Source organism: Ammospiza caudacuta, chromosome 13 (assembly GCF_027887145.1).
Source record: "Ammospiza caudacuta isolate bAmmCau1 chromosome 13, bAmmCau1.pri, whole genome shotgun sequence".
NCBI lineage: Eukaryota > Metazoa > Chordata > Aves > Passeriformes > Passerellidae > Ammospiza > Ammospiza caudacuta.
In genome coordinates, this window is record NC_080605.1 from 4014596 (window position 1) to 4041381 (window position 26786).

At 45.9% G+C, this 26786-nt stretch overlaps 1 protein-coding gene across 1 annotated transcript; it reads left to right on the plus strand.

Annotated features, from left to right (window-relative positions):
* Positions 1–16606: 16606 nt before the first annotated feature.
* Positions 16607–19327, plus strand: CEBPA (CCAAT enhancer binding protein alpha). The gene has a single exon (XM_058813511.1). The coding sequence runs from the start codon at positions 16764–16766 to the stop codon at positions 17739–17741; it is 978 nt and encodes a 325-aa protein (XP_058669494.1). The 5' UTR covers positions 16607–16763; the 3' UTR covers positions 17742–19327.
* Positions 19328–26786: the final 7459 nt, after the last annotated feature.

A 26786-nucleotide genomic window follows, 5' to 3' on the forward strand; every position in this document is an offset into this window, starting at 1 on the left:
CTTCAATACACAGGTGTGTGTGTTTGCAGTGGGCAGGTCTCAAAATCATGTTTATAAGGTAGGCAAGTTTGGAACAAGTTCAAGTGTGCAGGCAATGAAAACAATACTGTTGGAAAAGTAGGATTTTTTTTAATGTAGAGGGAAAAAAAGGATCTATGCTACTCTGAGACCTGCTTGAAAATGTTTTATGTCTGCAAAAGACTTGTGAATAATTAGATTTGTAAATACAGTTCCAGAGCTCAGTAATGTAGATACAATTATTTATATTTACCATTTTTATGGCTGGCTGATGTTAAGGAGGGGTTTAGTTTTTGTAAAGCCCCGTGGAAAATAAACCATATTTGCAGAAGAATTCCAAGGGTTAGTCTGGGCAAACAGTTTTACTCAGCTCATTTACCACAAAGATATTTTTCCTTGTCAGTCATCAAGTATTTGCTATAATTTCTTTAATGTTTTTCTGCTTTTTAATTGAAACTGTTAAATTTTCTGTGACAATGACTCATCCATCTATAGCTGGAGTGAAATTCCAGGTAAGCTTTACACATTATCCTTTGCTCACAATGGTTAAGTGTGTGTGCTCTTAGGATGCTTTCGTGGGATTTTAGAGCTCTTTATGACCATTCATTCATTAATCCTCATCAAAGATAGCTGAAGAAAATAAAATGCAGACACACTTAGCTCAAAGAGCTGACTATTTTAAACATTAAAGCTCACACATAATTCCCTGCATGCAAGGCACTCCAGTGCTGGGTTGGCATTATGTGGTGTTATAGAAACCCTCACACAGTGTGCTTCAGTTTTTGCAGGATTTTAAAACAGAATATCATGGAAGCAGTCTAAGAAGTAAGCACAGAGATGTCTGGACAGCTGGGCAGTGGCACTGGAATATACAGTTTCCCTGATTGTGTGCAGGCTGTGCCAGAGGAGCAGCAGCTCTGGGTGGGTGGCAGAGCAGCCTGATCCCTGCAGGGACAGACCCTTCTCCCTCTGTTCTGGGTGTGTTCCTGCAGCAGCTGCTGACCCACATATGCAGATAATGCTGGAACAGTGTCTTGCTTTCACATGCATTAGCCAGCTCACGATTGTTTAATGACTTTGGTCCTGGAAAATAATTACACTGATACTCAGTGTCTTCAGGTAAGCTACAGCAATTCCCTTTTAGAGCATTGAGGAGATGCAAACACTGGGAACTGGAGGCAGAGGGTACAAAGGGGAGAGGAGCCTTAGGGACAAATGTCCCTGTTTACTGCCCATGCAGTGTGTTCCCTTAACACAAAAACATTTAGAGGTTCCCTGGTGCCTTTTACTCAGAGTGAAAACTGCTTTGTTGCCCTTGGAATAGTTTCTGTTGTGTCTGATTCCATTGTTCACCATGTTTCCTCTGTCTTCATGAGCAATTATATATTTCTTTGTCTTAAAATAAAAACCCTACAAACTCCTGGACTGCAACCTATACATTAAAAATGTTTCTTTCCATAAGCATTTGCCTCTGTTTCCCTCATGGGTAAGCCTTTGCTGGATTTTTTTTAACTTCAGACTTGCACATTTCAGTTTTAAGTTTACTTTTCACACATGATGTGCTGTGTACTTTTTCACTCTGGTCTAACAGCCAGGCTTTTGAATTCTAGAGAAGAAATTACTAATTTCTCTCCAATGATTTAGAAGACATAAGAATAAATATATTTTATATGTAGTTTACAGATGGAAATAAACAGGCCCCTTAGGTAAAAACACATAATTCCAGGCTGTGAGGAGCACTCAGATGTATTTAAGGGTAAATGCATGGAATGATACCAAAATAAAACATTTTCTTGGTAACTGCTACTCCTTTTCTTGGTAATGTCAACCTAGTGGAAAGATTCAATATGATTACATTCCTTCTGATCACCAAGCAGATGGCATTCATTCGGGAATATCCCAGAAACACAAAGTCTGTAATAGAGGTTTTCTGTAATCTTATTATTGCAAATCTCCCTTCTCTTCCCAGCCCTGCATTTTGGTATTACAATAATTACTTTTCGTGTTCAGGATTGACCTGTACCAAGACCAAAATCCTGCTGTTAGAAAACTGAATTTTGCAGAGCTGAGGCTATTAAGGCTTCAGAAAGCAGAAGGATAGCTGAGTTTCTTTTCTTGGGATTCTAGCTATATTTAAAAAAAATTAAACACAAAGAGAAAAAGCAATATGAATAGCTCTGCCTATTGGTTTGAAAAAAGCTTATACTTCCTAAGCACAGAGTTGGGTTTTTCAGTATGGTTTAATAATTTAAATGCCAGAAACTTCTCTAAGAGCTGATTTGCCAGAGGTAGCCTTTTTGACTAGGTGAGGAGAAAGGAAAGATTGCATAGTGCTGGTCACTATTTCAGTATCACACTGCTAATTCTAGCACTGACGGCAGCCTTGGAAAGTCACAGTGCTTTTGTTCTAGCAAATGGTAAGGAAAGAAAGGAACCAATCTGTTCTAATAGCAAACATCCATTTTATTGTCACTTTGCCTGGAGTTCATTTGCAGGAAAAATCAAGTGCCTTTGTTCTCTCTCTATGCAGCTAAGCTAGGAAGTCTTGTAACAAAGTATTTCCAGTTTCTAGTTCTGCATCTTCCAGAACTACTCCCCTTTATTTGCAGTTTTCAAAATATCCAGGTTATCTAGATATCTACAATTGCTTATACTGGTTTGTGAAAATCAATGAACTCAATTACATGTGCAGACTAAATGCAATGGTTCTCAAATGGAGGGGAACAAAACCCCCATAACAGACAGCTGTGCCTCACAACTTCAGCAGGCTAGCAAAAGGAATCAGGCTAACACAGAAATCTTACAGAGTCTGACCAAACTAATAGACCAATGAGATATATACATCATATAGTAGAAAACTAAAGCATTGATGATTTGGATGCTGTTAGAACAAACCCAAGCTGTCACTTCTACAGGCTTTACATGCTGTGCTTCTCCAGCTGCTGCAGTTCACCTTTCCCTCTACAGCTTTGAGGGGATTGAGAGGTTTGGTGCTTCGAGCTCAATGAACTGGTTCCATCTAGGTGGGGTCTGCCACAGTGGTGCCCTGAGATTTGATTTCCTAATTGCTGTGTTTTTGTTTCATGCTATTACCAGGAAGGTAAATTTTTAATCAGAAACTGTTAGCAAGCACCTTCAGAATCAGCCAGCTGCACAGATAAAGGTGTGCCCACTTTGGCAAGTTTCACTTTTTCATGTGGTATTCTGTGGGTTCTTCAGTCACATATCAGTTTTCTCTTTCATAGCTACAAAATACTGTTGATTGCAATTTATATTTTAATGGAACCCTTACCCAGTCTGTGCTGTCATGCTGTCAGGAATTTGTTCTTCAATCCAAGCCAGCCCAGGTTTTCCAATATCAATATTCCATTTCACCAGAAATGGAATATTCACTTAGACCTGAGCAGTGTGCCATTTCAGCCATGGCTTCTTGAGGGATTGAAGGTAGAGGAACGTCTCATTACCTTTGTGACAATTCTTTGCACATAAAAATACTGTCACAAAAATGTGTGCTATTTCAAAATTTAGCATATATCATCCCTTCTTCACTGTATTCCAGAGGACTGCTTAGGAGATGGCCAACATATTTTAGGTATATAAAGATGACCAGGTACACATTAGTGTTCAGTAGCCACAAGTCCCTTTGGAGTGAATGAAGCAGCTGAAGTATCTGTGACCTTCTATGGAAATATCAGAATATGGAATCAGAAGCTTTCTTGTCAGCATTTGAGTTTAAAAATATCAAATATGTCCCTGAAGAATGCCTGGTCTGTGAGGAGCCTTCTAGGTGTGTCAACCCAAAGAAGATCATCTAACAAAAAGAATGAACACCACACTCCTTTACATTTTTTTAAAGGATTTTACAAACATGCTCATGTTTGAGTGTTCTCTGGCTTTGCTCTGATGTCTAGTGATCCAATAACAATTAGTGCAGCCTTTGTTGTGAATTTCACTGGGGCTTGGCTTGAGTTTTACCCGAGCTTCTCTACTGATTGTACTAAACAATGCAAACTGCAAATCTTCTGGTATCTACAGACCATGGCAGGGATCTGCAATCTGCCACTGATCATTCTGGGGGTTTGCTGCCATGTGTGTGTAAAACATTAGGTAAAATGAGGGCTGCATAGTTAAAGATGAGTAAAAACAAAATAGATAAATTGATTGAAAGGAAAATGCTATTTATTGTGTGAGTATATGTGCATATATAAAATCTGGTTCAAAAGAGACTTGTTAGAACTGAACAAGTCTGAGCGAGAATTAATGGCCCACACCTGGGAATAAGAGGTGAATTCTCAAGTATCCAGGTTTAGTAATTGCCACACCTGTCCTATATTCCCAAAAGCATAAATGAGGCCTGCAAGGATTTAGATAGCTTAGCTTCTGAATGCACAGTGCCATGGCTCTTTTCCAAGGCATCATCAGTCACCGCGTGAAAATCCCCACCCATAATTACCAGGGCATTATTTATCACAGGGCATACTCCAGTGAAGAACTTTACTTATTCCTATGATATCAAGAAGAGTGAATAGTTTTAGTCATTAATTTTATGCAGACTTCAAAATGGTTTAGAACAGAAGCCTAAAATAAATACCCTTCCAGAAAAGCAATGAAATTGGAGAGACATAGCTTTGTTTATGGTCTCATGCTTTTGGAAAGATGAGGACACAAACTGCATTCTTATAAATGGCTTTATTATTCTCCACAATCAGTATGACCTCTGAAATACCATGAAAAGCTTAAGGAATGGCCATTTGAAACACAAAACTGAGAGTCTACCACCTGGCAGAGGACAGTCCACCTGATTGTTTACTCCACCTGAATTCGGTTCATGAACATGAATAAAAATGAATTATTTATAATTATACAAAATATGTGGGAGGACAGCTTGAGAAAATGTATTGGCAATTGCAACATGTCTGTCATTGACCTCCTGCTGCTAAAGTTAAGGAGAATTTTGGATGAGATAATCAGTGACTGATACTTTGGTCAGGCAAACAGACTCTATCTTTTGTCCCCAACAGAAAAAAAGGTAATCACTGACCTCAGCAGGGGCCATCTTAATCCAGAACATCAATTCTTTGCATTTGGTGAGTTAACTGTTTCTATTTCTGATGCCTTAGGATTGAGCTTTTATATTTTTCAGATCCTGTACTGCTTTAGTGTATAACTCAAAAACTTCATAACCTGTCAGCTACCGTTCTCCCATTTTATTCAGACAAAGCAATTCCTCTCTAGGCCTGAAACTCAAGGACACCTTACTGTCTCAGGCCCCAAGAGATGCAAACAACAGTGAATTGGGGGGGCAAACTTGGAGTAAATGACCTCATTACCTGAAACTGTACTTGGAGGCTTGACCCCTGATATGTAAAAGGAGCAAACTTTTACCTGTATGAAAAACTTGTGACCATTGTCCATCTGGGGTGCAGCCCCTCAGAGGCTTTGAGTGCCCAAGGTGTACCTAAGGAAGGCCTTCAATGAATACCCTCTTCTATTCTCTGAATTTTGTCTAGCCTCTGGTTTAGGTAGCCACTCCAAGGCATCAGTTCTCTTGCTCCTGAAACAGAAGTAATTTCCAGAGAAAGAGTGGGGCACAGCTTTCTGCTTTGGCTCTGCCAACCTTCAAACCTAATGCAGGCTCCCAGAGGAAAAGGCAATTGCACTTACAATGCAGGCATCTGAATGTCTCTGTCACTGTGAGCTTACAAGAGACAATCTGGGTTTGTATTGAATATAAACATTGCAGTCAAATTTGTCGAAAAAAAACACTGTGTAGCATATTCTAGGAACAACAATGTCTGGTTTTCTCTCCTCTCAGCAGTAGCTAAATCAGAATTCCCTCTGATAGAAGAAGCTTTGTGCTCCCTCCATCACTACATGTCCTTTGCATTCATGTTTGGGCACCTCAATGGCTGCAAAATTCAACTTGGCAAATCTCTGCACAGAGGAGTCTCCTCATTCTGAGTTGTTTAGCCTTCGTGTGGGGGTTTCAGGCATCAGGTATGATTTATTTCAGAAGTTCTCCCACAATTAAGACAACTTTTGAAGTTATCGGGAATCCTTCCCAAGAAGAGAATTCAGGCTCAGCAATATTACAACAATGTTGATGTCAGTGACTTGCAGTGGAACAACCTGTTTGCAAAAATACGGGGCAAAAGAGAGGAACATGCAAAGGAAAAGGTGATGACAGCACAGAACACGTCAAAACACTGAACCTGCTCTCACAGACTCCCGTGTGCACTGGCAACCAAGCACCTGCACCAGCTGGCAGAGACTGAGACCTGCTCTACAACAGCACTGCTGTCCCTCAAGCCTTTTACTGCAGACTCAATATTTGCTGAGCATGCACAGTCTAAAGAGGACTTCACCAAGGTGCACAGAAATGGTAGAAAGTGCATAAGGAATATGGTAAAAGTCACAATCATTTGTGCAGGTTTTTGAGGCTCTCCTCCAGGGAGCACAGGCTTTGCTTTCAAGTCACCTGCAGCCCTATTGTAAATGTGGAGAAAAGGACTTTGCTTACCAGGAAAAGAGATTCTTCAAGGCATGTTTGTTTATGTGTACTTTTGTATCATGTCTTCTTGTGTAAAGCCCTGTGACATTAGGGCACTCAGCAAGTGGGACAAAGGGTCTAATGCATATGGTCTTTTTCCTTCCTGAACAAAATGAAGGCAGGATGAGTGTACACAGGTGCATGTGTACTCCTGGCAGGAACCTGCACATTGGCAGCCACTTCAGGAGAACTCCAGCTTTGAGAAACTTCTGCACTGCTACCAAGGTAACATGGAATATTGTGCTTCAGTGGTGCCATAGATAACTGAAAAAACTCAGTTTTTTCCAATATACCAATGCCTTAAACACAAAAGGTTTATAACACGCTACTTGTGTGAACACTGATTTAATGTAAGGGTATTTATTCAACACCAGTGTATGGCATCAGTGGACAGCACTGCAGCAGTCTGAAACAGCCCATGTGTCTGTGGCTTCCCTCACATGAAGCTGTAGCAGCACAGGTAGCTGAGCTATGGAAACTGAAGAGCTGCATGCTTTTACTTTCTTTCTGACTGTTTTTTTTAATAGATTTCTGGAAAGGTTTTCAGTCCAGTTAAAATTTGGTAAGTCACACATTCAGATGATCCCCCAGCAGATGGATGTGAACAAAATGTGTGAATCCGAGCACACAGAGGTGTTTCAGTGCTGCAGGGGAGCTTTGGCTGTGTCTCTCTGAGCCCACTGAAACAAGCAGTAAGGGGCACTGGGGCAAAGCACCTTCCTAAGGCTGAGTTTGCAGCTGATATGTCACAAGATCTGAGTTCTGCCTGCACGTTTTCCACAGTTTGAACACAGAGCATTTCTCCTTAATAGGGACACATACATTTATATGGGCTGTCTTCCATTAACACTGGCACCACTTTTTGCATACCCAGTGGAAACAGCGGCTGAACCCGCACAGATATGTACAAGGGACAACTGCAGTCAGGAGTCCCACAGTGTCTTCAACTTCCATAAAAGAGAAGGAAATGGGAGTCTCAGACTTTATCAGTGACATCCTGAACTGGGTAAGTGGTGCTTATTTCAGTTTATTAATAAAGGAGCAAAGTAATTCCCACGTGGTCTAGACCCTACCATAGATGCAAATGATCTCTTGATGACTTGAATTAAATGTAAATGGTGCATAAGCCCTGCAGTTAGTCACATAAATGCCTCCATCTACTGAGCCCTTCTAATGCATACCAGAACATCCATGCTGGTGGGGATAGCCCCTTTCTGAATGGAAAATGCTGCCCCACTCTCAGCTGTACTGCCTTACCCAGCATAAATGCCAGCTCTGTTGGCTGTGGTGACTGTCAGCAGTTGTTTCTCTGACAGGGAGTAACAGGTTTCTGTGCCAAAATACACTTTCCTGTCCTTGTCTTTGCAGCTGAGTGTCAGATTGCAGACAACCAGCATGGATTCAGCCTTCCCATGCTATGGGTTCTATGCCACACAGGTTTTTAAATCATCATTTTCCTTTTAAAGTTATATATTTTAGTAAAATAAAGACAAGAACTGTAGCACCCAACACTAATACATGTTGCGTGAATTCTTTTTAGAATCATGCAACTCATGTAATTAAAAATCTGGAATTTTTGCCTGCTTTAAAGAAGACAGGAGTTATTTTTCTGAAATTAAATTTTAGTTTGCCAAGGTGAATTTCACTTTATATTTACCACATTCATGTCATAAACGTGAGCAGCTTGTACAGCTCATATTCCCCATTAATATAATTATGTAACATTAATATAATCTTGGTGTTCGTCAAGGAATGTAGGATTTATGCTCATATTAACATATTACATGTAATTTGATTAAAATTAGCATCTAGCATAATTGTTTCAGCTTGAAAGAATTATTCAAAGTGAATAATTTAGAGTCCAAAACCTTATTCCCATTTCCTATCTTTAATTACAGCAGAAGAAAAAAATTGGACTTTTCTGCTGTATGGGAGCCCATTTCATAGTTTGTTCATTTTTTTCCTTGAAAACACATGTATTTTGCAAGGACTTTTTGTTTGGAATTAGAAACCTCTTAGCCCTGGGCTCTTGCTGAATGATTAGCCTTGATTGTACTTAGCTCTTCTATTAACTATGGCCAGGTAAGCCACATGGCATTGTTGCTCCCTCCTATCTGAAGGGCAGTGTCTTTTCAGCATTGTTTGTGAGCTTTTAGATACCCAAACCTTGCAAAAAACCTCCTACTGTCACAGGCTTTTTACTTTCTGAAATATTATTGCAAACAAAATACTGTTATGATTCCATAAAATGAGTAAAAAATATAATGGCTTCTATGAAAATAAATATTCTGATTGTATTTGTATGAATTCTGATAATATTTATTCAAGTATTCTGTAACTCAGATGTCAACTGCCTTTAAACACTAAGCAGAAGGAATGGTTTATTCCAGGCACCATCAGTCTTGTTTTCCTCCAAAAATTTGAAATTTTGGATTCTAGATTTTTATCTGTCTGTGATCTTTTCAGGAAAACCCTGCTGATCATTGGACTCACTTGCTTTGTGATGAAGTCTTATTTCACTTAAGACTTGTTTTACCTAAAGCATAGGATTCCAGATAGAACAAAAAAATGTAAATCTGAAGTCCTGAGGAGCTCAAAAATGTAAATCTGAAGGTCTTGAAGAGCTCACATGGTACTGACTAAAGACTCCTTATTTCATTTATAGGGCTGGCACGCTGAATATCACTGTGAGCAGCTTCTCCTCCTGTGGGGAAGAAGTGAAGTGTGGAGTTTCTGAGAATTCAGAATGGGTGTTATCCCAGCAGTGCCAGGTTCTCTGGATGTGTTCAGGTGGAAATGCCTGCAGGATTATATCTCATGTCTCCTGCCAGTGGAGAGCTGCTGCTGCAGGTCAGTGTGCCCCAGGGGAACTCAGCACTGCCAGCTCCAAATGAGCTCCTCCTCTGTGCAGGGCTTGCTCCTAGGAGAGTCCAGGAAACTCTGATGCCACAAGTGCCACTATGATTAGCTTGAAACTGATAAGAAAACTGTGATCCTTTTCAAGCCAGGATTGCCTCTGGCCTGGTTCCTTCCCCTGCACCTGTTGTTCCCCATGCTGGTGGTTGGTTTGATCACGGCTTGGATTCATTGGTGATGTCACTGAGAGACTCTCAGAACTTTGCTGAGCCTCCTTCCTTCCTCAGCTCCCTTTCCTCTTGCTGCCATTGACATTTTTTATTTATAAACCAGCTCTTGCTTGGATTACTCATGCCAGTAATCCCTGGGCTAGTAGTGGGATAATTAAAGAAAACTGAATTTATCTCAACAGGAGGGTCAGATTTTAAGATCCAAGATGGCATCTGCTCTGAGCAGGAAAATTGCTTCCTCTCAGTTTAGAGTCAATACTTACACAACCTCACGTTTTAAAATTTGAGACAAGTGTGTTCCCAAAACTTCCTGCCACTGAAGTTGAATGCTTTATGACACTAATAAAGGGTTTGCACCAAAAGTATATTATCTTGATATTTTAGAATCTTATAATTCCATAGGTACTGGACATAGGCTGGACATCAAAACCTGTGAGGTCATGGGTTATCCCAGTGAATCTCACAACAGCTTCACTGCAATAGGAGTGGGAAAAGCCCAGCAGGTCCTTGACTTCTCTGAGGGCTCTCATGCTGCAGTCTGACATGGATTTAGCAATGTCTTCATCTCTGAGACAACAGCATGAGGCTTTCAGATCCATTTTGCACTACAGAATGTAAATTTCTACCACATTTTCACTCTTTAGCCTAATCCTGATCCTTGTAACAATCTCACCTAAAGAGGAGTAAGTTGGATGAGAACATAGAATTTCATCCATGTCAAGGACTAAGTTTATGACAGGATATGTCATGTACTAAAATACATAATTAAGAAATGCCATGACTATTTTTATAAGCTGATCTTTCTCATCATTTCCAGTCCCACTGCTCTCACTTTTCATATCTTCTGATTGTACATTCTTTGTGTAGCAAAGCATCTCTTTCTACACTTCTGGAAAATGCTTAACATTTTTTGGTATTTTGGCATATATATTTTTTTTTTTCAGAAACTCAAATAATAATGCCTACAGTGCAAACTACTTAGAAAGAGTGATGAAGCCTGAGACAAGCTGTCTCATCTTCTTTTGAGAAAAGCAAAATGTAACATCCAAGTCAGTGGCAAGATTCCTTATTACTTAAGCAGTCTTCTCAAGTACTAGCTCAGCTTTGTAGGTGTACCTTCTCAAAACCAGATGATTTTGGATTGACTATGGACTGCCAAAATTATGCTCACAAACAACCTTTTACATTAAAAGGTATGAATAATGTTGCAGAATGACTACATTAATGTTTTCAAAGGATTAATGCACAGTCACATATAAGAGACAAACAAGGGCACTTCCTTTGTAATTCAGTGTTACCTCCCAGTGTTCATGTAGTTGTTGGGCCTTAGATGCCACTTGAAGTAATGTTGCAAATTGCTGTTTTATGGAGAAGCTCATTACCATAATGTACTTTGGGTATCAGAGTGAATTACTCGCTTACACAGGTGAGGAGATGCTGCAGCTCTAACTGGCAGGATTTTGGTAAATACTGATGCTAACCCAGGTGTGCAGCCCTGCTGACAAGACTATTAAGTCACTCTTATTTCAGCATCTAATTTCAGGTGCAGTTCAGGACACTGAGATTTGTGAATCTGAGTTCCATGCACAGCTCATGCAGGCACTTTGAGAGCATCTGGAAGTTGGTGTCACCTGAGTGAGGGGAAAAAAAGTACAATTTTTCTGGCTTTACCAGGATTTTAAATCTCTGGGTTTGAATTACCTCTTGTATGACACCATGAAAAGTAGCTAGCCAAAGTCTTAGAGCCATAATGTGCAGAGAATATTTTGAGAACATCTCCCTGAAAGCAGTTGGGCACTGAGAATTGAGTTTGGGGTGGGATACCCTTTTACTGTTCTGCTGCATAAGGGTCTGCACAGGTTCCTACTGAGATCAATGAGAGCCTTCAATCCAGTAGACTAGGGCTAGGGTCTAGAAGAAAATAAGCTGTATTTTCCATATTTCTTGGCAGTTCACCTCAGAGATAAATTTATTTCAGATAAAAATGGATCTATTTCCATTTAAAAAAACAACAAACAAGAAGGCACTCTATGAAAGGATTTCCTTTGTAGGAGTGCAGTAGTAAAACTTTTGCATTGGTGGAGATGTTAGGAGGTTGATGTTAGGGCATAGGAGAGATTAAATGCTCAGCTTTGTTATGTATTTCTTGTATGGCTCTGGCAAGTCATTCATCTCACAGCTCTCTAGCTGTGAAACAGAGAGTTATAAACTGCTCCATCTTCCAGGGAGATGTAGCATGAGCAAATTAAAGATGATGAGCCATCCATGGTGAGAGAAACCACTGAAGTTTGTAAGGTAAAGACAAACAATTGGAGATTCAGGTGTGAAAGAAACAAGGTTATCATTTAATCAGAGGTGAAATACTAAAGAGAGAGAGAGAGAATGGGTGATTGTGGATAGGCCAAATATAGAGCAAAGGAATAACTGATGCATACATATTAAAACTACTGTTAAACATCATAACATCATTTGTAGAAGTTTTAAGGCAAAGGTGATGACCCAGTACAGCAGAAGGAAACAGTTCACTGAGAAGTGAGGAGCAACAGCATCACTTGTTGATTTGTTTTTTGATGGCATTTCAACTGTATGTTCTTTGGAACAGGACTTAATCCTGTCTCTGAAAATCATTTGCAGTGTTTTGGGCAGTGTGGATGTGGTCAGTGAAATATGGTCCTAATTATGAGAGAGGAATTGTGTATGCAATGGCTCATTAACCATGCAAAGATTGTGAATGGATTAAAAAAACCTTCACAGACTGATTGGTGCAAGATTACAGGTGACAAGCTGGAAACAGACTGGGCTGTGAGGGTCATTGAATGGAAGTGAGCAGTTCCCAGGTAAATGGAAGTGAAAAATGCCCTCAGTCACCTAGCCTGGAAATTGCAAAGGGCTGAGCTCTCAGTAGAAGAGCCAGAAGCCAGTGGAGCACAAGGATAGCAAGAATTGAGGCATGATCATAGCAAACACCTGAAAACACCCTGAAGACAAGGGGAATGGTACAAAAAAGGAAAATAGCATGGATTTGAGTTGGTTCACCTTGGAGTTGTGTTTCTCCAAAGGAGAAAAGCTGTAATGATAAGTCATTAAATCATCTGTTGTTGGAGCAAAATGCACATTAAAGAATGATAAGCGGTCCCCAGCTGCCTTTCCCAGCTGAAGGGAAGGTTCTGGTTGATTTGTCAGACACTGCTGCATACTGATCTAAGGGCCTGCAAGGCTTTGGCATATCAAGTCTTTTCCTTTGAAAATTGTCATGTGTGGCAGCTTTTATGTGCAGTATCATGTGTCTCCTCCCTGGGGCAGAAAACACAACAGGAGAGGGGAGAAGTTTGTGTTTCAGTGTACCACAACAAGTAAGATGGTAGATTGCCAGCTCTGTATTTGCATAGGAAACCACTGCTGCTCCATCCCTGCCTGCTCCCCAGGTGCTCTCAGGAAGCAGTGAGGACAATATCCTCTTGTCACTCCCAGCACAGCTGTGCCATCCTTTCTGCTCCACAGTGCCCACCCTGGTCTTCTTTCCCCCCCAGTTCTCAGGTGGGAGAGAGGAGAGGCTGAGCTGTTGCTGCCACTCACCCCAAGAGGTTTTGCGTGCAAACTCCTGCCTGGAGCTTTGTCAGTAGCAATGAAATATTCTGGTTTAACAAGGTAGTAAATAAATGTGCAGCTGCACTGGAGTTGCTGACAGGGCTGCCACATGCTAGGCTGTGCACACAGTGCCGGGCTGTTGGATCAGCAGCACAGCACCATCCTGCCCACAGCCTGCAGAGCTGCTGCATCCTGCAGCCAGAAACTCATTCAGGGAGTGAGAGCCTGAGAACACAGGAGATATAAAGAGACTGCAGTGTTCCAGTGCAATTAAAAACGAATTAATAGTCACACATGCACTTAGGTTCCTTCACAGTTGTGTTTTTCTGATCAGTTTCCTTCCCTCAGAAAGGAGTGCAGCTGGCTCGGTCCAGACTCTCGCTGCTGTTTGGAATTGTGGAGCACTTTGCTCGCCCTCCCTGAGCTTCTGGACAGCAAAATCTGCTTTGGGATGGAAGAATAGCACCCTCAAGAGTTGACAGTGCTGCTTCAGGGAGCCATAGTATGCAACATGCATCCTTCCTCTCTGTTAAATCAGCTCCCTGTTCATGGAACTTAAACAACAAGTTTTCTCTTTAATATTTGAAATATTTGGTATCAATCACTGTTGATATGAATGGGGAAATAAGCATTTGTGCTTGTTTGGGGATGAGCTGGTTCTAAATATTTTGTCTTCAAACAGGGAGGGAAAATAAAAAGACGAAGATATGTCTTTTTTATGAGTCTGGGAACTTCATTTTATACTATATTAAAATCATTTAAACAGGAATTTAGGTTTCTATGTAAAAATAGAAGACTTAAAAGTTCTTAACTTAGATAAAAGGGGTCTATGTAAAAAAAAAAAAAAAAAACAAAACCAAAACTGAGCAAACCAGTCCTTAAATTGTGGGGACTTGTTGGTTAATTACAGTAATTAGGAATGGAATCTGATCCTAAATGTTCTGATTTACTTTAATTTTTTTTAACATGTAGTTAGGCTTTAATTTCAGAAAGATTATAAAATATGAGAGTGTTTTAAAGACTAGAGAGGCATAGGTATTGTTATTAAATCACAAACTTAGTGATACAATTCTGCTTACACTTTCTTAGTTATCCTTTTGCTTGCTGTTTCGTGCAGCACTGACTTTTTATTTTAAATCTTCATGGCCTATTCCTGTTTCTGCTGACTTCAGAGTCAGACAAGGCCTCTTGAAAGCTCTGAGCATAAACTGCTTTTATTCCAGATGATATTTCTCCCAGCAGGCAAAAAGTCCAGCTCTGTGTTTGTCTCATTTCTGGAAATGGGTTAACTTGAGTAGAACAAGCTGAATCTGGACAGTTGGGTGCAATCAGGGACATTTTACTCTCCACTCTGAAACACCTAAAACTCACTCCTGTCCCAGACCTGAGGCTTTTCCTCTGAACCAGGACTTTGTTCAGAGTTCCTCTGAGTGTTTTCATTGCTCAGACAGTGCTGCAGCTCCCTGTGGAAGCAGCCCTGTGGGGCACTGCTACTGCATTGAAACCAAGACATATAATTTTAGAAAACACTGGCTGCATATAAAACAACTTAGGATTAAATTTTTTCTATTGATAGTGAAAAGTATACTCTGTAATCTGTAAATTAATGTTTCCCTCCTGTAATTAGAGAATTCATTCTCCTGAGAGGACACTGGATTATGCCAACTGACTCTGCTGGCCTTGCATTTGCTCATGAAACAAAGTTCGCACCTGCATTGAGTGAAACAAAAACATGAGGGTTTGGTGCATTGTCATTTTTGTTTCCTGTTGAATCCTTTGAATTTTTAATTGCAAGAAATCTGTCAAACCCTTTCTGAGTAATGTACTGTCACAAGTTTCTGTTTTACTAAAACAGAACTAAGAATTGCATCTTTTTTTTTCTCCAGCCATCACTATGTTTGATTCATTTTCCCTGCAGATCTTGTGCAGCAATTTTAAGCCTGCACCTGCTCCAGTGGGCTTGGCTTGTCCTTCCAAAGGGACCTTCAGGACCAGCAGAGCCAAATGCCTGTGGGACTGCTCAAGGTGCAAGCAGCGACAGACACATCAATTCTGCGTGCTGCAGTGATGGCAGCAAGAGGAATTCTGAGGATTCAAGAGGAAAAACTGAGGAGCTCCTGGGGAGGCTGTGGGTTGTACACGGGAGCCTCAGGGGAGCAGTGGCTGGGACGTGCAGCTCCTCTGAATCCCGCACTTGTGGGAGCATTGATCGCCTTCAAAACCCGCAGAAAACAGAGGCTGGGAAGGCAGTGAGGTTGATCCCAGGGCCGGGCACACGGCCGCAGGGCACAGGGACATGGGGCCACTGCAGAGCTGGACACCTGGCCATGCAGAGTCGGACTCCTGGCCATGCAGAGTCGGACTCCTGGCCATGCAGAGTCGGACTCCTGGCCACTGCAGAGCTGCGCTGGAGGGTCCGGGCCCCGCTGCACCCGCGGTTATCCCGGGTCAGGGCCGGGAGGCGGCCCGTGCCCGGCACTGGTGGAGATTGCTGGGTGTGCGTTTGGGGAAATCCGTCATTAAATTTACCTTCTCGATTGGTGCGGGGAATGAAGCGGCCCGCGGGTGACCCGACCAGGGCTGTTCCGTGCAGGCGGGGCAGCTCCTCCGGGCTCGGCACCGGCGCTAACCGCGGGCAGGGCGGCCCGGCCCGGCCGATCGCCCGGAGCAGCGGAGCCGGGGAGCCTCCGCGGCCACCGAGCTGCCCGCCCCTGCCCGCCGGGCGCCATCCCGGACACGTCCCGCGGTGACCGGGCGAGCCCCGCGGGTCCCGCCGGTGGCTCCGAGCCCGGCGGCCCTGCCGGCAGGTAACCACCGCCGGTGAGCAGCGCCTTGGCTCCCAAACCCGACGGGGCCAATGTTCCCGACTGGCCAAATATTTGCAACTATGCGCGGATGGTGAACTTTGAGACTGTCTGGGGAGCGCAGGGCCGAAGCTCCGGGCGCAGAGGCGGGAGCGGACGGTGAAAATGTACCGGCCGGTGGAAATGTGCCGGCCGCGTTTGGCGGCTCTGCCCCGCCAGCGGCCCCGCCAGCGCGGGCACAAAGTCCCGGCGCCGTCCCCCGGGCCTCTCATCAGCGCGGGGTTCCCTTGGCGGAGCCATGCAGCGCCCGCCGGGCTCGGGGCGGGAGGGGGAAGGGGGCCCGAGGAGCGCGGGGCGCTCTGCCCGCGGCGCGGCGGCCCCCGGAGGCGGGCGGGAGGCCGGCGGTGCCCGGCCGGGGCGCTGGGAGCCGGCTGCGCGGCGGTCAAAGGTTCCCAGCGGGAGGTTGGACACTAGAGGGCGATCCCCGGCCCTGCTGCGGGCTGTATATATACGGCACGCAGCACCGCGGCAGCCCACTAGGAACAGGGCAGGCAGCGAGCGGAGCGGAGCGGGGCTGGGCCGGGGGACGGGCTCCGGGAGCGCCGAGCCGTGCCGAGCAGCGCCGTGCCGCGAGATCGCTGGAGTCGCCGCCGCCGTCCCGTTCGAAACCTGGATTGCAGGAGCGCTTCACCATGCCCGGCAGACTGTAGTTGCTTCATGGAGCAAGCCAATTTCTACGAGGTCGATTCCCGGCCCCCGATGAGCAGCGGCCAGCACCACCAGCTCCAGACTCCCCTGCCCGGCAGCACCTACAGCTACAGAGAGGCTCCCTCGGCGGCGGCACCTGCTGCGGGCGGCGCGGAGCTCGGCGATATCTGCGAGAACGAGAACTCCATCGACATCAGCGCCTATATCGACCCCGCCGCCTTCAACGACGAGTTCCTGGCCGACCTCTTCCAGCACAGCAAGCAGCAGGAGAAAGCCAAGGCCATCCTGGCCGGGGATTTCGACTTCCACACCATGCACGGAGCCGGCGCCGCCGCCTCGGCGCCGGGGCACCAGCCGCAGCACCACCAGCAGCCGCTCTTCGGCTGCGTGCCCGGCTACATGGACGGCAAGCTGGACCCCCTGTACGAGCGCATCGCCGCGCCGGGCTTGCGGCCGCTGGTGATCAAGCAGGAGCCCCGCGAGGAGGAGGAGGTGAAGTCGGCGGCCCTTTCGGCCCTCTATCCCCATCACGCCCCGCAGCAGCACCCGTCCCACCTCCAGTACCAGATCGCCCACTGCGCCCAGACCACCATGCACCTCCAGCCCGGGCAGCCCACGCCGCCCCCCACGCCCGTGCCCAGCCCGCACCATCCGCACCACCCGCACCCTCCCGGCGGCCTGTCCGCCGCGGGCACCCTCAAGATGATGCCCTCGGACCACCGGAGCAAATCGAAAAAGACAGTGGACAAGAACAGTAACGAGTACCGGGTGCGCCGGGAGCGCAACAACATCGCGGTGCGCAAGAGCCGGGACAAGGCCAAGCAGCGCAACGTGGAGACGCAGCAGAAGGTGCTGGAGCTCACCACCGACAACGAGCGGCTGCGCAAGCGGGTGGAGCAGCTCACCCGGGAGCTGGAGACTCTGCGGGGCATCTTCAGGCAGCTGCCCGAGAGCTCGCTGGTGAAGGCCATGGGCAGCTGCGCCTAGCGCCGCGCCGGGGCCGGCCGGGCTGCGCTGCCCTGCCCGCCACAGATACTGTAGGCACCGGCGTGCGGCAAGCGCCGTGTGCCGGCGGGAGGGGAACGGGGGGTTGTTTTGGTTTGGTTTTGTTTCGTTTCGTTTGTTTTTTATCGATTCACGACCTATACAAGAAGCCAGGCAGCTCTAGTATTAAAAGGTTTGTGCCTTAGAGATGACACACGAGTAAGCTGAAAACATGGTGGGTTTTCTAAGGAGAGAGGCAAGGGGAGGAAAGAAAAGACCACGTGTCTACACAGGGTAAATAACAGTAATAATAATAATAACAATAACAGTCATAAAGCACACATAGCAACCCAGATGTGCCTTAAAAGCTGGCTGCAGGAGCTCTGGGGCTTACTGTGCCCTCCAGCCTTGCAGGGTGCGAGGAGAAAGAACGAGGGACGTGCAGGCTTGGGGGCTGCAGTGTCTGGGGTGTCCTTGCTGACCCCTTCCAGCTGGCCTGCAGTGCAGCAGGCAGGAGCAGCTTTGGGGCAGCCAGCGATGAGAAGAGGATTTGAGGCTGAGCGATGTGCAGCACTGGGCGCCGTGAGGAGCACTGAGGTGTGGGGCAGCCCCCAGACTGCTGCCAGGACTGTCACAGCCTGGCCGGGCTGCCTCTGCCGAGCCCTGTCCCCTGCCTTGGCTGGAGGGGGACAAGGGGCCAGCGCCGCTGCAGGACCGATGGACAGCCTGGGACTGATGGAGCAGCAGCTTGCAAGAGTGTGGTGAGCTCTCTCCATCGACAGAAAGAGCAGCAGTGTCTTGTACTGTATGTCACGACGTGGCGAAGCACAAATGAATAAATACCTATTGATGCGGGTATTTACTATGAACTTTCAGTGTATTTTGCTTTATTCCAGGACATTTTGCTCTTCTCCAAGTCTCTGTCCACCCAAACTGTGCCTCATGTAATGTGAAAGCCGTTCCATGTACACTAGCTATACTTTATTGCCTTACTTAGATCTTTGCCATCACACAACTTTCTTATCTGGTGACAGAGACTATGCCCTTGTGCTGCAACGTTATTTTATTATTTGTATGGGTGGGTGAGTGTGAGTGTGCGTTGCCTTCTTCATATTGTCCTGTACTGGTTGCTGCCTCCCGACCCCAAGGCAGGAGTGCCTGGAATGGGGCAGGGGTTGTGGGGCTGCACGATGCCTGTGGTGAGGCAAGGAGGCTTGTCCCTGGTGCTGCTGCACCTTTGGACTCTGGAGCTTCTCCCAGAGTGAGGGAAAAATAAACAAACAAACAGCCCCCCTGGGCATTCTGGTAGCCATGCAGAACATTTCTTCCTTGTGTCCTAGCTGCATAACAATTTGTCCAACTGAAGTAGGTCTTGACAAGAGAGCAGAACAAGGTGGATGGAGCCACTGTCATGGAAGCATGACAGTGAGAGCACAGTTCTGGCAGCGTGTGTGTGTGTGTGCAGTGTGTGTATGGTATGTATACGTGTATGTATATGCACACACGTTGGTGGGGTTTTTTTAATTTTGGGGAGGGGGGGGAGGGAACTGCATATAAAATGTGTCAGAAGTCCTGGTTACGTTCATAAATAAACAGCATATATTCTACCATAACCACCCGCCTCTCTGCTTGTTTCCAGTCCTCTTCCTGTAGCAGGAGTGCCAAAGCTCTCCTCTTCCTCCAGACCAGCATCCAGCTCTCCACCGACTTCTGCATCCCCTGCCAGGGCTGGTGACTGAAACGCGTTAATGGAGTGCAACTCCTCGGTTTTCACCCCAGATAAATAAATACACGGTTGCCTTTAAGAGAACGGCAATTTCCTAAACGCTTGCGGTGGCAGATGTGAGCCCGTGAGTCACGCCTCGCTTCACCCTTCACCCTGCCGCGGCCGGGCCGGGGGCCTGCGGCCGGGCTGCGGGGACGGGCGGCCCCAGGGACCGGGGAGGCTCCGGGTGCCAAGGACGCGCAGCCCGCCCGCTCCCCCGGGCCCGGCCGGCCGGGCAGTCCGCGTCTCCGGGGGGCGCGGGGGGCAGAGCCGGGGCGCGGCGGGGCCCGGCGGAAAGAGGGGCGGGCAGGGCCGGGCCCCGCTCGCCCGGCAGCGCTGCCCTGCCCGTCCCTTCCCGGCCAAGCATAGCCCTGCCGTTCCCCGGCGCCCTTCGCTCCCGCGGGGTCGGGCCCGGAGGCGCCGCCCCGGCCCCTCGGTGCCGGCGGGACGCGGGGCAGGGCAGGGGGCAGGCGGGGTCCGGCCGCGGGCCACGGCGGGGAGGTGGCGCGAGACCGGGCGGCGACGGGAGCGGGCAGGGGCAGCCGTGAGGGGGGCGGTGGCTCCGCCTCGGCCATCCCGTCTCGTCCCGGGGCTCCGCCGTGGGGGCGGCCGGCCCTGAGGTGAATACGCCTCGGCGTGTGGCGCAGTGCCCGGGTGCCTTGTGAGGGGACAGCGGGGTCTCCCTAGGGGCGCCGCCCGCTCTGCTCTCCGGCGGCACTTGGTGCCCGGGCGGGCGGCCCGCGGCCGGGCTGGGACTGCGCCTCAGGCGTGTGAGGGAAGCGGCCCCGGAGCCCGGCCCTTCGGCAGCGCCTGTGTGGACCTTTCCTGGGGAGGGGAGCCCACCCGGCGAGCCGCACTTCCCACAGCTCGCTGCTCCCCATAACCAGCTCGCTGCCCCCCATAGCTCACTGCTCCCCACAGCTCAGTGCTGCCCACAGCTCAGTGCTGCCCACAGCTCGCTGCTCCCCACAGCTCAGTGCTGCCCACAGCTCGCTGCTCCCCACAACTCGGCGCTCCCCACAGCTCAGTGCTCCATGGTGTGCCCACTGCCCTCATGCTGTGTGTGTCCAGCGCGGCACATCACAGCACAAGTTAAACACCGCAGAGGGAGAGAATTGGATGCACAAGTGTGTGATCCGGGATGCTCGAGCTGTGGGGGGAGATTGGCTCCCGAAGCGCCTCAGCCGGGGCAGGTGCAGCCCCCGAGCCCTGCTGGGCCCTGGGCTGGATGGACGGGGCAGTTCCGAGGACTTTGCCTCCTCTGGAGGGGTTCGTGCTGGGGCGTCAGGGAAGGCAAGGCTGCTCTTCCGACATCCAGCATGATGGTGATTCTGCAAACACTCTCTGCTTGGGGTGGTGAAAGATGAATGCAAATCAGGAACAAGGATTTCATTTTTCAGTTAAATGTAAGTTGTGGAGTCCAGAGCTAGTAATTTTCCAAGGAGAGACTTAAGTTCTAGTGGTGTTGGGCAAAAATAATGACTTTTACTTGTGCTTCCTTCCTTCCCCAGCCCTGCAGAGCTGTACACCCGTCGGGTAGGATGTGCCTAACTGAGTAATGCTGTCCAACGTGTAAAGTGGGGAAATGCTGTTATCATTTGAGCAAAGATTATTGCAGGGTATATGTGGGAGGGACTCTAATCTAGTGGTTAGAGCCTGGGAATACAGTCCTGGTTGTTTGAGTTATGTTCTGAACTGTGACTCACCGTGTGTGTGTGTGGTTTCAGCAAATCATTTATGGCCTCACAAAGCAGATTTTTCCATTAATTTAAATGAACTGTAGATTAAACTGCTCTTCAGTGGCACAAGAATCAGCCATTCTGTGACTCAAAAGTAAGATCACCTGTCTACCACATAGGTGTTTCAATAGTTATATAAACACAGAATGCCCTGGAATAGTACGAAGGGTAAATTATTGATAGCATAAAAGTGTTTAGAGACACTTGCCTTAAACAGTGCCAAAGTGAGCAGCGTTCTCTAATCCTAACCCTAACTGTAGGCTGAGCCCTCGACAAGGCCCTCACTCATGGCTTAGACAAAACAGTTCTCACAGCACAGAGCTTTCTGCAGTCTTTACATGCTCTTTGCAGACTGCCTTTTGCTTTGGCGGCCCCCTCCCAGCCCTTCCCAGCTGCAGAATCTGCATTTTCTCTTCCTTTCAAACCAAACCCTTACCCTGGCACACAGCTGAGCCTTCAAAAAGTCCCTAAGTCATTGCCCAGATGACAAAAGTTCTGAGAACAACATGTCCAGGAACATGTGCCTTAGCAGCAGGGTCAGAGCCTGCCGTCCTGCAGTGCTCCACTCTCACACATGACCCCATGCATTGTCTGTTTCAGCAATATTCAGGCATGTACTACACAAACCGGGTGGTGGAGAGGATTTTATGCACTGTCCACTCCAAATATCACAGGACATGGAGCTGGAAGGGGCCTCTGGGGACTGTCTGGAGCAGCACACTGCTGTGAGCACGGCTGCAGAGGATGGCACGCACAGCTGTGCTGTGACACACAGGTAAGTGTGACAGGACCGTGGGCAGGGACTGTTCTCACATGTGGCACCTCCACTCCCATGTTCTCACAGTGGCACTTCCACTCCTGCCCTGCACACAGGCACCCTGGCATGGGCAAAGCTTGATCAGCTCCAGCTCTGTGGGTGTCTGTACTCAGCAACGTTTGTCTTCATGACTGCTGGGTGGTTTTTTGGTTTTCCCACTGAGCTTGTTCCTTTTGCACACAGCGCTGCTGCAATGCTGCCGAGCCTCTGCCCGTCCTGCCGTGCTGCTGGGGCTGTGCTGTCCTTCCTTCTCCACCCCTGCCCCTCACCAGGCCCAGACACGGGGTTGGGGACACGGAGGGGGTGAGGTGGAGGCTGGGCACTGACTGGGAGGCTGAGCAAGTAATCACATGTTGAGGATGAAGGGAGTAGTTGTCTGCTAGCACTGTGTACAGAGTTGAGAGATTGCTCATGAAATGGCAAAGTCCTGCAGCAGTTGGGGGTGGTGGAGGAATGTCATGGTTTCTCAGGCTTTTTATTGCTGTGACAAGAGAACTGCCCCTGAGGAGCTTTCCTCATCTACCTGCTTCAGGAGTTTGGAGGAGAGGAACAAATTTCTGCACTGAAGTGGGGCATTGAGAGATGCTCTGCTGGTAAGAGAAAGCAGGTGTTTGTGCTTATTGCTTTTAATTTGTTGGTTGAATTGGCTTTGAATCAATTCAGTGGTGAAAAGAATGGCAAATGTCTGAGTAAAGGATAGAGAAACTGGCCCATTGCCCTCTCTTGGTATAATGAAATAAAAAATTATGTTTTATACATTGACAACTCTGGTTTTTGGTGTGTTTTTCTTCCCCTGTAATGAAATCCATGTTCATACACATGAAATTGCATACAAACACCACACAAATATCACTGTTACGGTGTGGTTTGCTGTATCATACATAAAATACATACTGCATTTTAAAGCCAAGACTTGGTAATAATAAGCATATCACAAGAAACTTCAGAAGAAACAGAAAATCTGTTCAGATATTCTTTCCAGTTCATACTATATTATTATTATTATTATTATTATTATTATTATTATTATTATTATTATTATTATTATTATTATTATTATTATTATTTTGTACTACTACTTAGTTTGTGGATCCAAAGAGAGAAAATCAGCCCATATTTCAAAGAGTTTACACGTTTGGTGGAAAATCTGCATATGCTTAAGTGATATATATTATATGTCCTGATTAACCCAGTCAGTGTATGTAGCCTAAAATAAAAATCAGCTGTTTGGAATACAGATTTTTTGTCTTTTACACTATTGGGTTGCTGCTCAGGTTACCCCTGGTGGGGTGAAGGCAGAATGTTTACACTTCCTTTACTGCCAAGTACTTTGCTAGAGATTCACAAACTGCCTCTCTATGCAGGAGGAATGGGCTGGTGCCTTCAGGACTATGTGGGTATACCTCTTTAATTGGAAGGGAATCCTCACAAAGGGAATCTGATTCATTTATTCTCAGTAAGTGCAATTTTCTTAGTTTAACACCATCCTATTTTACTGCAGTATTGCATCTTAGCTCTGAAATTAATAGCCAACCACAGAGAAAGACAGGTCTGGCAGAATGGAAGTTAGGCATTATATTATCCCATGAGTCACATACATGCAGAGAACCAAACAAGTGTCAGCCAATGGCTTTGAGCCCAAAATGTGTCAAAGAGGAGATGAGTATCTTCATTTGTGTTAAGCAGATAGAAGGCTTGTTGCGGCTCCCATTAGTTGGGTTGGAGCTGTGCCATTGGCTTCAGCAGGAACAGGATTGGGCCCATGTGCTGGAAGCCGGCTCTGCTCACCTGCCCTGACTGTGTTTTATGTGTGGCAGGGCAACTTACATTTAACAACAGTTCTTAGTCAACGGAGAGATTCAAGACCTCCCCTAGTTAAAGGCATGACTCTTTATTAGAGGACTTGACTTCTACAAAAAGTGAGAATGCTCAGTAGAAGGCAGCAATGAATGCTTTTCTGAGGGCAGCTTCACTGACAAGTAGAGAGGAATTAGCACAGGACCTTTCTTGAGAGGGGTTTTGTGATTTTTAGTTGTTTACATTTAAAATAAAGAACAACATTTAGGAATTAAGCCCACTTTAGACATTCAAACCACTTCCTCTAGCAAAATCATTTTGAAGTCAGGGAAAGTCTTGGCTGAATAGATGCCTCAAAAGGTTTCAGAACTGTCTTGAATACTGTGGAAAATTTGTGTCTCAGTTTTCTCTCTCTGGGTATTCACTCTGCAGCTCCTAATGCATCTGGCTGTAGACTTGCCTCAAGAACCGAATGACTCTTGAGCTGCTCCTACATATTGGATCCACCATTTGATTTGTATTCACATCCCTCAGGGAGGAGAGGCTGTGAATAACAGTAAGTGCACACAAACCAGCAGCTCTGAGACCAGGGCTGAATGCCACATCTGCTGTGGTCACTGAGTGTCACATATTCTAGCTCTTATATAGAAGCTTATAATAATTTCTGTCATAGAAATTTTCTTTTCTTATTTTGTGTTTATGCATTAGGGTTTAATTTGCTGTGGTGGAAACATGTCCAATTTGGTGGACTGGGAATGTATTTTCCCTAACTTTTAAAAAGTTATGTTCACATTTTTATTGGTATGTCAGTTCAGATAAAATGCTGATGACAGAGTCAGGCTGAAATGAATGCTGTTGATTCATAATTGTGCAAATTAGCATTTAGACTTCTCGTAATCTAATATAAAATTTGAAAGGCTATGTGCCACTGCTGTTTGCTTCATTCCAGTCAGCATCCCTCCTGTGTTTACTGGAACTCATGTTAAATATCAATGGGATTGCCAGAGTTTTCATACCAAAAATTTCTTGGCAAAGCTTATTATTTGTTACAGAATTGGCTTATTCAAATTGTTTCTGGAGGTGAGGGGAGGTCCTGTTGACTGGGATAAAACTGGGATTTGATTCCCTGGACTGCAGTTTTAAGTGTAACACTATGTATTTGGTTTGCTAAGTGAGGAATGTATATAACAACTCTATTGGCAACATTTATTTGAAAAAGTCAGTCTATGATTTCCACAGCACAGCATCAAGTTGTGATTTTAAGTGAACATGTAAGCTATGTAAATAAATAAAGCTTTAGGTATACTGCTTTCTGTTTGCATTGGGAGTAATAACATTTACAGATATCACATCAACAATTCTGAGTTGATGAACACAGTCTAAAGGCAGCCTTTGCTAAGGCAAATTCCAAGTGGATATTTCATGAGACCCATAGCAATATATAGGTCATTATATAATGTGTGAAGAATGTCATTCATGTTTTTCATTTATCTCATGTAATATATTATGTAATGGGATTACTAAGTGCTTTAGGAAATCTGATTTTTTAGCTATCAGTAATACAACTAACTTTTATTAGTTAATTTGCATATGGTTGATTTCCTTAGCATTTTAAACAGTGGCAGATATTTCTTGATGTGACTGATGTTCATCATGGCTTTTGTTCAGTAGCTGGATGTGTTCCTCAGTGACCTGAATTATCCCTGTGAGAGCTCAGCAGCAGCCAGCTGAGAGAGTTCTCATGTATTCATTCAGTGGAGTGAAATTTGCTCTTTTCTCTTTCAGTAGCCAATAGAAGATTTTAAGTAATGAAAACATTTTGGGGCTCAGCTGGTCACCGTATTTTGGTATTTGTAGTCTGTGTCCATAACTGAGCAATGATTTTTAGAGGCTTATATACTATATATAATAATTAGCTGCACCACACACACACAGCCCTGGAAATGCCATCATTGGGATTCACAGTGGCTTGTGGGACAGGTTTGCCAAAATGGCAATATCACAGGTAAACTTTTGCATTTTACAGCAAGCCCACTTTTACTGATAAATCTTCCATAAAAGCCTATTTCCCAGTTTTGAGTGATGTGCTAATGTGATAGCTTCTAGTCAGTCTGATATGTTTAATGTATGGAGCAAAAAGGAGTATATAATCCATATTGTACATCATAAAGCAGTGCTCAGGATGTGAACATACTCCAAACTGGAATAACCTCACTGTGCTCTGCCACCACATTGGAATTATGGGTGGGACTCTTGTTGATGAAAGAAATGGAGAAAAGGATTCCCATATGTTTTCAAAAATTTTCTACAACTTTTCTTGTTCTCACATTTCACAGTACTGGAAATTACTCTGTCTGGGGTAAAAATATGCTTTTCTAAATAAACAGATTATGTTATATAGCATGAAAACTAAAAAAATAAAGTAGGCTCAGCACGCCTACACCCTGCCTGCCATCACCAAGCACTCAGACATGCCCAGGCTTTGGCTGGATAACATTTCAAGTGCTAGGCCCTCCAAGAGCAGATGGCTGTTTTCTCTCTCTCGGGCCCTTTTTCTCCTTTTCCTGGATTTTTGTCCTTGAGCATTTGCTCCCAGTCCAGCTAAACTCAGTGGCTAATTTTGCCACTGGCAGAATTAAACTCTAAATAGCCTCACATCCTAACTGCAGCCTTTTTTCTCCACTCTTCTCCAACCTTCTCCTCCTTGTCTCCAGTGACATTTTTGCTGGCTGGTGGGTGCCTGTCAGTGCCTGTAGTGACCTGTGCTGTGTTTTACAGGTGCAGCACCCTGCAGACAGCACTGCCAGGCTCTTGGGAAGCTGTTCCCATGCTGGTTTGCTCAGCCCTGTTTCCTCGGTGAGTCCTGAGCCCAGCCCCTGCTGCAGTGTGAGCAAGCACAGGCAGGGCACCAGCACAGCCCCTGTCATTGT